The 11723-nt window shown below is 39.2% G+C and overlaps 1 protein-coding gene across 2 annotated transcripts in view; it reads right to left on the minus strand.

Annotated features, from left to right (window-relative positions):
* Nucleotides 1-1290: 1290 nt before the first annotated feature.
* Nucleotides 1291-11723, minus strand: part of rasef (RAS and EF-hand domain containing) — a 17466-nt gene continuing 7033 nt past the window's right edge. For both annotated transcript variants that reach the window (XM_020602469.1, XM_020602468.1), the window contains 12 exons: nucleotides 10848-10963; nucleotides 9582-9650; nucleotides 9408-9474; nucleotides 9014-9096; nucleotides 7677-7908; nucleotides 6829-6969; nucleotides 5719-5869; nucleotides 5303-5384; nucleotides 5042-5156; nucleotides 3519-3626; nucleotides 3255-3331; nucleotides 1291-2689 (listed from right to left, as the gene is read on the minus strand). In XM_020602469.1, coding sequence (XP_020458125.1) covers nucleotides 2593-2689; nucleotides 3255-3331; nucleotides 3519-3626; nucleotides 5042-5156; nucleotides 5303-5384; nucleotides 5719-5869; nucleotides 6829-6969; nucleotides 7677-7908; nucleotides 9014-9096; nucleotides 9408-9474; nucleotides 9582-9650; nucleotides 10848-10963 — 1338 coding nt within the window. In that variant the 3' untranslated portion in view covers nucleotides 1291-2592. The remainder of the gene's footprint in view (nucleotides 2690-3254; nucleotides 3332-3518; nucleotides 3627-5041; nucleotides 5157-5302; nucleotides 5385-5718; nucleotides 5870-6828; nucleotides 6970-7676; nucleotides 7909-9013; nucleotides 9097-9407; nucleotides 9475-9581; nucleotides 9651-10847; nucleotides 10964-11723) is intronic.

Raw genomic sequence — 11723 nt, forward strand, 5'->3', positions numbered from 1 at the left:
GCTTCTGCCCCCCATCTCCAGTATATTATAATATAATATAATATTTTTATTACTGTCATTAACCTTTCTGCTACACACTCCCCATATCTAATTATCCTCCTTTTACCAATGAACACACACACACACACACATCATTCTCAGCTGCTAACCCCCCACCCCACCCCATCCCCACATGTTGTTTGACAAATGAGTGGTCTTGCCTCATCAAGCACATGACAATGTAAACAGATGGGAGGTGGAGACAGGGACCCATGCCAGCTCTAAACACACACACACACACACACACACACACTCACAGAGTGACACAGTCATAGTGCAAAATCCCTAACATATGTCGCAGTTTTTCAAACAGCTCTGCTCAGAGACACTTGCAGACGCTCAGGGAGTATGGCTAACAGGAGGCTTTTAGAGCAGGACTTATCTGATTTACTAATTTGTCTCCTGCTTTGCGCCTTTACAATGGGATGCAGATTGCTTAGGTATGAGCCACGGACGGACAGGTTGATAACTAGTTAGATAATACCAGCAGTTATGGTAAGAATCTAAGCATATTTAATCAAGTGCAGTATCACCTCTCTTTATCAAAGACTGTTTAAAGGTCTTGCAGACTATTACTGCATATGTGATTTTATTTACAGTAAATAAAGCCTTTATGTGCCTTCAGAGAAAGCTGCCCAATGCCCGGCTGCTTTGCTGGGGCAGACTCTCCTCCCCTCTCTGCTAACCTGAGCTGCTGTTATGATGGATTGGGGTAGGGGGTGTGACACTCCCCTCCGAGGTATCCTGGGGGAAGTTTTAGGTCACTGCAGCAAATGAAGCCTGTAAAGTTGTACAAGGTTGCCTGTTTCCATGTAGCACACCCTTTCTGAGCTTTCTAAGTGGCTTTAGAAGCTTTTCTTCCACTAATGTTTTGGACACGCTTACCCCACTGTGACAAGCGTTCGTCTCATTAATGAATAAATCTTCATGTAAACATTGTTTTTGGATGCCAGTCTTGTCATGTTGTGGCATTCACACGTTTTTTTATTGAAAGAAATATTTTGAACACAGACAAAGAAATTTAAGTTGCAAAGGCAGTGACTTCACAGTTGGACGTATAACATTAGACATTTATGCAAAAAGAAGTTAATTTATATGGAGATAAATAGCTGGACAACAGGTTCTTGAACTCTTTTACCTTGAGAAAGTGGCACGTGAACACTTTAATGGAAAGGACGTTTTCTGCACCCTTTCTGCTTATCTGGGTAATTTTAATTATTTCTTTTTTTCCTTTTTCATTACAAAATGTGATTTTTTTTTATTTTTTCATTTTTTGCAATAGAACTAAGCAATAATATCCCATCAGTGACCCATGATTATGCTTGTTTCTGCCATTATCTTTTTTCTTATTTGTTAAAAATATGAACTGAAGCTTCTTATTATTTAAATTCAATCAATGATGTTTGGAAAGCAAAAACTGTCCAATACAGCCTCCAATTTTTGCTTCAGAAAGGGAGGGGTTTTGGATGGAAGCTTTTAATTTTAATTTAACTGCAGTACTTTCAGCTATAATATCTGTAATGACAGTATGCCAAGATCATATGTACAAACTTGGTCATGTACTGCATGTGAAGGATAAAAAGGATGTTCTTCCTGCTGCCTCACTTTTATGCTTAACTTTCATTACTCATAAGAGATAGTAAAATTGCAGTAGTTATTAAAAGCATTCATGCATGTTGAAAATTATCTACTTTATGCTCACCTTTAAAAATATTAATTCTATAATACAAAATCATTCTCAGTGGGAAGTCAAATGGAAGGAAATATAACACTGTGGGTAATGTAATAAAGAGGGTGGGTTGTGACATTAGCTCATACAATTACACATCGCACCTGGGTTCAAATTCTGTCAGCAGCCAATGCAGTTCACCTAGGCTGAAGCTGCATGTTCCAGGTGCTGAAAACAAAAACTGATAATTACTAAACTCAGGAGTAATTAATTACACAAGTGTCACAGTTTATAGCATAACCAGAGAAGAAGATAATTTACCATAAGATTATGCTAAAATAACTGTGTTCTCTCGTGCAGTTATTTGTCAGCATCACATACTGGTATCGCTATAAAAACATGGCTTCGCTTTTAGATGCTTCTCACACATTTACTACACTCTTCTCAGCTTCCCTTCCCTTTTCATGATTTTCTTGGAGTGCTAATCTGGGCAGACTTTACAAACCATTTCAAATATATGGAAGGAACTTGTGCAAATATGTGTAATAGCATTGTGAACAGTGAACATACCCACCACTTAGTGATACGTTTACACTGACTTACATTGAATATGGAACTGTAAACCATGTCTGAAGCTCAGTACAGGATGGTTAAGTAACCTTGAGCAACAGAGGAAAAAAAAACAAAACAAACTGAGCTGCTGTAAAGTAGGTCACTTAATCCATATGTTAAATTGTTTTCATTATTCGCAATGATGTTTTGTTCCTGTTGCTGTGCCTCTGCAGAAATAATGTCTCATTTCTGTTTTGTCAGGTTTGTTTTCCTCATTCCACCTGTGTTGAGTTCTCATTAAGCCAGATGCAGAGCTCCATATCTGAGTTTGATCAGGTGCAGCAGGAAAAGTTTGGTTTCTTCCTGGGAGTGTCCAAGCTGGGCAGTGCCTCTTTTTTGTCATTAAAGGTAGCCTGCTTTGTTACCAGTCTGTGGGAGAAACGGAAAAAGGAACATGCACACAGGAGAGAGGATTATATTGTTGTATGCTACCAGTCACTTGTGACCCTTTTACATTTATACACCAGAGGGCAGCAAATAACACGATTGATAGCTTGTTATTTGCAATTCATGCAGCAGATTTTTTTAAATATATAACTTGCAAAACAAAAGACCAGCCTTTATTTACTTCAATGGATATGACTTTGCATTTTAGCACTAGAATTTGCCCATTCTCATGGTCAACATTTAACTTGTCATGACAGGTAACTTTCCTGTTGTGTAACTAATTAACACAATCAATCAGCCTGCATTTACAACACTGATACCCCAGAACAGGCAAAACTAAATGGAAGGTAGCAATTAACTATTAATTGCACTTGTATCATGCAAGGTAAAACTTATAATAGGATAACAGGGTATCAGCTTCTTAGTGCTTTCAATGTCTACCTAATGCAAAACAATTTGTTCTGGAAATAGCCTCAAAAATTTAAACTTCGCAATAATTAAAAGTACCCCTGTTGTTTTTGTTTTGTGCTTTCAGCTAGTGTCCCACCTGGCCAGATGCAGCACAGCCTCCAGGATGTTGGAGCCATCTTTGGCACTAGTTTCACAGAACAGAGTGTTGTATGTCTGTTGGGTAAGGACAGGAAATCATTCATTCTTGTTCACTGTTACTCATAACCCTACACCAAGCAATGAGTGGGTTATGACTTGGATTTTTATTTGGATTAAAGAGTTAGGTGTAGATGTGCAGCATGTGTATCAAGCATTCAGACTTGTGTTCTCATGAGGATAGTGGGTGTTCATTTGCTATTACCATAGCCAGTTTTTCTCCGTAGCTCGTAGGGACACATTTAACTCCCTCTTGTCTAAGATCACACTTATTACCCACGAGCATGATGGGAATGCCCTCCTGAGACACACCCTGCCAAGCAAAAGAGGAAAAAGGTAAACAAAAACAAACGAAATGGAAAACAAAGCATTGAAGAGTACCTCCATACAGAAAACATCCCTGTTGCTGTATATACTTTGTAGAATGGTGACTACAAAGGTTTATGTGCAGAATAATACAAAAAAGAGACTATTTAAGACAAACAACTGGTTTGACATAGGACTAGAATGGAATGAGATTTTCATGGTATGATAACTGTCTCAGGAAAGCTCACGGTTTTCTGAGAGACAATTATTCGTATTATCAGCTACAATGACCCTCAAAGGAACAGGAACAAAAGGGTCTCGTTTTTATTGCACGTGACTGTGCCTGTTGACTGCGCTGGATTGACCCTAAAGAATAAACACAGTTTGAAATGTGATTAAATATATTTGTAAAGTGTCCTGAGATGACTTTTGTTATGATTTTGCGCTATACAAATAAAATTGGATTGAATATAACTAAAGCATGTTAGCACCAGTAGTAGAGGAAGTATTCATGTCCTTTAGTTAAATTAAAGTAGTAATATCACGCTGTTAAAGTACCCTACTCTGTTAAATTTGATATTATGAAAATGTACTTCAAGTATTAAAAGGAGAAGTAGGCTACTCAGTGCAGAAAAACGTTACACTATCGATCCTGTGCCGTTTTACTATTATATATATTATACTATTACATTAACAGCCTGTCACTCATTGATGTAAAAGCAGAATTTGACTGTTGTAGTTGGTTGAGGTGGAGCTCTGCTGAACTGTTGTGTCCAAGTGCAACCACAGATTATTTTCTCCATTAATCAACTGACTGGTTTGTAAAACTTGAGACAGTATTAAGAAATGCTGTCACAGTGCCTAAACGATGATCAAAATAACTGTTACTTTACTGGACCTCACTGGACCTGTCTGTACTTTCACTCACACACGCACATAATTATGAGAGCCGAGAAAGTTTGTGTGTGTGTGTTTGAGGTCAGATTGAGATGGGAGTTCCTTTTCATACCATGGTATACTGTTGCAACCCTAGTCTTACATTAAAGCACCACATACTTTATACATAATGCTTGATATCCCATCTGACACACCACATACTGCATGCAGTATAACACTGGAACACAATCTGTACATGCTTTACATCCAACACTTACACATCTGCTGCATGTAAAAAGAGACAAACAAGCAAGATCACTTGGTTTGATGTTCAAATAAATACTTTCTTAGATACCTTATAATAACACATATGTTGGCTACGCTTTATAGGTGGGTTGCAAACACGTGACTATTATGATGCTCAAAACTCAGATGGAGGGCAGGAAGTGAAAATTATTTTGTGCTACAGCAACACAGTGATGACACGTCATGTACAGAAGGTCTTGATGCTAATTATAATAAAATCAGTGTCGGCCAGTAACTTACCTCAATCATGTCAACCCACTCTCTGACATGAAGGAAGCTCTTTTCACAGCTGACATCGTACAGCAGCAACACACCGTCTGCTCGGCGGAAATAAGACTTGGCTATGCTGCGAAACCTGAGGTGTGGGGAGAAGTTGGATCAACATACACACAGACAGCCTTATTTTATCCTAGTCAGTGAGCAAATGATATGCTTGTTGTGAAAGGATAAACACAATATATTAATTTTACTCTTTAGGAGCTCCAGGCATTTAATACACACCTCTCCTGTCCTGCAGTGTCCCATAGTTGTAGTAAAATGGGCTCTCCATCCACAATTAGGGTTTTCATCTGGAAATCCACTCCTGAACACAAAACCAACATGTCACACTATGGTACTGAGCTAGTAAAAAGAGGAAGAGAGACGGTTTGCATGACAATATGGAGCAGCTGCTGCCTTACTTAGTGACAGTACCTGATCAGATTAGTATTCATTGTATTTTAAGTAATATTTACTGCATGTTACTATGTGTGAAAATGAATCATTTAACAGTCAGCTGATACCTCTAAGCATTTATTGTCAAGATATCTTATGGAATAGTTGTTACTTTAATTTGGCAGGTTAAAAAGGAGAGAGAACGAGACAATAAAAAAGCTTGTTATGCTAACTAAACACAACATAAACAGAGCTGTGCTTACCCAGAGTTGTGCAGGTGTTCATTTTGAACTCGTTCTTGCAGAGGCGGAGCAGGAAGCAGGATTTCCCCACAGCAGCATCTCCAGCAAACACGATTCTGTAGGCCTTCTCTGATGGCATGTAGCCGAAGTCAGTGCTGTCCTTGTCCTTGTCCTGGAGAGGGCACAGAGAGACAGAGTGAAGACACTCACACAGCACTGGGAAGGTGTGTGAATTAGCATTCTGCACATTCACCTCCAGTTCAATATATTTCGACCTCACTATCAACAACTTTGCAATTACATCTTTTCTTTCTTTTTTTTTTTTAATATCTGGCAGCTCCATTCATCAATGGAGGTGAGGAATTGTTTAAGATATACACTCTAAAGCCCCACTAGCAGCCCCTACAGTTTCCAGTGTCCACAGTCTTAAAGATTTTCAGCAATGGGTTTGCTAAACTTGGTACCAAGTGCTACAAGTGTTTGTCTTGATTGAGGGAAGGTGCTAAAGAAAAGGCAATGTGACGATAAAAATCTATGGCTTGATTTTGTTAGTGTGCAACATAGTCCACAAATCCCAGCAGGTATTTTCATCTCACAGTTGATTAGGATTCATGATGGTGGAGTGTTTGAAGCAGGAGGGGACTTCACACAGCTCCAGTGATCTATTGAAAATAAATGTGAAGATGGGGACCTGCTGATCAGGACAAGCTTTCAGGCAAGAGGGGGGGTCACACCATCTGGGGCCCGGTGCCTTTCTGAATTTTGTTTTTAAAAAAGGCCATGCACATCCTTTTCACAGATCTTCACAGGTAGGGGGCGTAGAGTAAAACACATTCATGTCGTCTGCCAGCTGATGGTCTTCCACAGCAGCGGGGATGGCTTCCTGTAGTTTGTGATGTTTTTCAGGCTTCTCCACACGATTAGTCTACTAATATCTATCTGAACAAAATGTTTTGCTCTGGAGCAACATGTCAAACGACAGAAAAAAAAAAAAATTCTCAGCAGAATATGAGGTGGCTTCCTCCATGTGTCTGTCTCTCTACCCTTCTGAGTCAACCCATAGCAGAACACATTCTTCTATCTTTTCATTAGATAACCTCCTCCGTTTCTTTTCTTTTTCCTCCCTCTTACCTGAACACTAATGGCGCTGAGGGCTTTTCGTGTTGTTAGGGCGGGGGGTGTTGTGACAAATGCAGAGTCAGATGGCTTCCACTCCAATACTGAGCTGCTGTCCGAACCAATTGCCGATTCACCGTCCTGTGTATCTGCTGGCTGTGATGTAAACACAAATTAGCAGATGTTAAAGCAAACATCTACGCAACCACAGAAATTGTATGTAACCACTAGAGCTTCTTTACAACTTTAACATCATGTACAACAGCTGTGAGCATGTTGTTGAGTTCTGCTACACTAAAAATTTTAAGTTTAAGCAACAGCAGGCAACTCACAGATCACCAACTAAAGAAGCTACTGATGTGAGATAATGACTCACCTGACCACCGAAACAATCTGTGCAGCTGTATGAAATATTCTTCATTAGGTTTGTTTATCTGTTCTAGCTGCAGGTGCTCTATTAGCTGGATTAGCTTGAAATTTGGTAAAGACATTCATGGTTCCTAGAGAATAAATCCTACTGACTTAGATGAGCTCTGAATTTTCAACTAGCAACATCAAGAGGTTGACATTTGTGGTTTTGTGTGAAATATCTCAACTACTGGATGGACTACCGTGAAATTTGGAATTCAGGGTCCCCAGACGATGAGTAAACAAATTTGGAATCCCCTGACTTTTCATTTAGTGCCATCATCAGGTCAAGCAAATGCTAGCATGTTTGTATGTTGACATAATGTCTTCTTGTTTAACACATCAGTATTTCAACATCATTTTTGTGACCAAGTTGTCATGACTAAAACAAACTTGTATTTCTACAAAGCGTAGGTGCACGTGTGTCTATGTGCTTGACTTTCTTATTGTCTCACCTCACTCTCTTCCTCATCTTCCTGACCTTTGACCTCCAGTTCTGAGTCATAGCCCCCATGTGAGCCTCTGAGTGTCGACATGCCGCTGTCCATGTAGATCTCAGGCAGGCTGTCCACTTCACACTCACTGCTGTGTCTGCGCCTCAGGCCTGGGTCACACATGGCCAACGCCATGGTGTCACTGCTCGGCCGCGTGCCGTACAGAGGGTACTCATCCATATGCTGGCAGAACCTGACAAAGGGGTCAGAAACTTGTGACATAAAACATGAAGCTTATATAACTGATTTGTGTAGTTCAGGGGGATACTGCTTCATCAAAATTACAAAAAGATCACATTTTACTACTTACCCAGTAGTTTTGTTATAAATAGCCAAGGTTTTAGGATACCTGTCTCAGATGTTTCCACCCCAACAAAATAGAAACTACAGACAATATGGAAACTACAGTAGTTCTTCAGTAAAAACTGGTCCTCATAAAAGCTTTTGAGAATGAGTACTGTGCATTATTCTGAGTACTGTAAGTACACCACTGTCCTACTTTATCATAGACAAAACATTTGTCCCCAGACAGCAGAGTGTCATGTGCTTCAACACGTCTACACATTAGCTTTCACGGGATCTTAAATCAATAGATACAGCACAGTCAACATCTACTTTGCTACTGTGTGAAAACAGTTCCACTTCAATTCCAAGCAAAGGTGTGATATGAAAACTGTGTACTTAAGCAAAAGCAATTAAGAACAAACAGTTGTGTTGCTTGTTCAAACCTGATAAACCTGGTCTGAAATAAAACCCCTGAAGGTCCTAAGTCCACTTTTGAACATTATATTTCTATTCTTGATGCAACTGAAAATAATGATGATGTATGTAAGGGCTCAATAATGCAGACACTGTTTTACCCTTATACGATACCCAAACCAGTAACAAACAGAATCAATTTCTTTTCAGCCTAAAGACTCTAGTGAGACTGAAAACAAACTGACACCATAAGCCTGTCCTAATCGCTCTTTGCCCCTCCCATCACATCCTGTTTTCTAGCAACAAAGTAAACTACGGATGCCTGGTTGTGCCAAACTGTACAAAATGCAGCCTCCAGGAGCTATGATAGCTTCTTTACACATTAAATTAAATATTTTAATCAAGTGACAGCACTAATACAAAAGTTAAAATCATAACCAGACTAAAACAAACACTATCTGCTGATGCATCTGAACACATCTGAATCAGTTGTGAGCCCACAGTCAGTCAAACACTGGGTTTCTTCAAGAAACTCAAACAAGTCCAATCAACTACTTTTTTTTTTTTTAAGCATTGAAGATATTGTTTGTAGGTCTTACCTGTCTATTAATGTGTATGATGATGTGCAGAAGTTCCTTTTGGTTCTGTCCATTATTTCTCCTGGTGATCCACCATTACCAGACTGTAACACACAGAAATCACATTTCCTAGTATCCTCCTCAGGCCCAGAAGAATAAAAAAGTGCTTGTTGCAGTTGCTGCCATTTTAAAAAGACAGAACATGTGCTCTGCTAGCTGTACACCAGTTTCTGTGACACTACTAGAAGGATGTCCTTTTTCCAAGACATTAGGACACAAACAGACTGCAAGCATGGCGTTTTAACAAATATGAATTGCTGGGTCTCAGGAGGGTATTTATTTTGTGTGAATCATTTGTTATTCATGGGTGTAGTTTTGGAGTTTGATTATTTTTCAATAAAGTGTGCAGCTTTACTTTTGTGATCTTCTCCAGAGCTGTCCTCAGACCATCGTTGCTGTCATGGAGCTTCCTGTTGGCTGTTCTGTTCACACACAAACATTTGTTTTTATTTTGGGATATATATATATTTTTTAAATGATTTAGGAAAACCTTAACCATGGTCAGTGTGAATGATACTGCCTGACTTACTGCAGAATTTCAATCTGACTCTCTAGGATGTGCCGTTCCTCAGAGAAATGTTTCATGAGCTCTTCATCTCTGTAGAGACATAAACACAGTTGCTCAATTTTAATTTTAAGTATGAACCTAAAAGGGATGTGTCAACCAACTAAAGTCAATCTGAATAAAGAATTTTTAACCGGTGTCACACGTAGTGAGGTAATTTGTGAGGCTTTTCTTTCTTATGTGGAGACAAATGATTAGGTCCCACTTTCTGATAGGACCATTTATAAAGATTTATAATCTGTAATGCATGGATTTAATTGTCAGTAAAGAATTTGCTAATGCTTTGTTGATCATTTATAAGACATTACTGTACTTATGAACATTAACAACAACAACAACTCAGGTTGCCAGGTTGTGGAAAAAAATCTCCTTCATTGTGACGCTTTGGTTTTTAAGTTGGTGGCTCTGTTGCTAAGTAACGCTCCTGAAGACGTGCGTGTGAAGTCGCTCTAGGACATCCTGTTTCAGCTGTGACAAAAGGAAGACACCTCCCGGGAATCAAAAGCCTCAGACAGGGCGTGGTTTCTGTCTATATGTCTGTCGCTCTGCAACAAGGGGATTATTTGATAATACTGTATGTGTGTCTTCTAAAACTAACAGAAGTATGGATGCCTCTGGTCTAAATTACTCAGAGGTTAGTCTTGGGAAGACTGAGGGGGTACAAGTTTATTGAGAACAGTTTGCCATAACTATAATAAAAACACTTGACATCTACTCATGCATGTTGCTACTTGTACTGTCAAGTAATTCTTGCCTTTAAATAATCTTATTCGCATTCTGTTGTATCTATATATGCATTTTAATGTTTTCTCCATCTGTGTGCATCGTGTTAAGCACTCTGAATCGCCTTTGTGTATGAAAATGTGCTATGTAAATAAACTTGCCTTGCCTAACATATTCTTAATTAAAAATAGGTATGGAGTGTATGTAAGCTGAAGTATTTGGAGCTTTCTATATGTAATGGAAAATGTTAATTATTTACACTGTTTGGCAAATGAGAAAAAAAAGTGGGAAAACCTGCTCTTCAACTTCATATCACCAGTAATTCTAGGTTTAGACTTTCAAAGGTTTCGCTGAAAACAAGACGGGTGTTTAGAGAGAGATGTTTTATGTAGCAACCCTTTTTCTTCCTACTGTGAAAATTTAAAATGCATCCATTAATGTAAACATTCATGCATGCATCAACGTGTACAAAGTAGCAAAGCCAGATCAAGCTATTAGAAAAGGTACCGTTCAGAGTTGATGCTTTGATCAGTCAGCTCCGTCTTCAGCGAGTCCATCTCACTCTGCAGACATGCCACATTGGTCTGAGACTTCAGCAGCTCCTCTTTTAATCGCTGGTTCTCCTGCAAAGAGAAAGTACATGAGGTGAAGCTCGAAGTAGAAGCACATGGAAGCTGGTCAAACTTCAAGCATGTCTTAAAGACAAAGGCCTGGATGACCTGCAACTTCTTACTTCTAAACTCTGACAAAACTGAAGTTATTGTGCTTGGGCCTGAAAACCTTATAAATCTGCTGTCTAATCATATAGTTACTTTAGATGACATAGCTCTTGCCTCCAGTACTACTGTGAGGAACCTTGGAGTCATCTTTGATCAGAATATGTCCTTTAAATCACACATAAACCAAGTCTCTAGATCTACTTTCTTTCACCTGCGCAATATTGCAAAAATCAGGAGCATCCTGTCTCAAAGTGATGCTGAAAAACTGGTCCATGCATTTGTTACTTCCAGGCTGGACTACTGTAACTCTTTACTATAAGTATATCCCAATAATTCCCTAAAAAGCCTCCAGTTAATCCAAAAGGCTGCAGCCAGAGTACTGACAGGAAATAGCAAGAGAGATCATATCTCTCCCATATTAGCTTCTCTCCACTGGCTCCCTGTAAAATTCAGAATAGAATTTAAAAACCTTCTCCTAACATACAAAGCCCTTAATGACAAGGCTCCATCATATCTTAAAGACCTCGTAGAGCCTTATCATCCGAGCAGAGCACTTTGCTCTCAGAGTGCAGGTTTACTTGCGGTTCCTAGAGTCCACAGAAGCAGAATGGGAGGCAGAGCCTTTAGCTATCAAGCTCCTCTCCTATGGAACCAACTCCCAGTC

This window comes from Monopterus albus, unplaced genomic scaffold (genome assembly GCF_001952655.1).
Source record: "Monopterus albus unplaced genomic scaffold, M_albus_1.0 scaffold56.1, whole genome shotgun sequence".
NCBI lineage: Eukaryota > Metazoa > Chordata > Actinopteri > Synbranchiformes > Synbranchidae > Monopterus > Monopterus albus.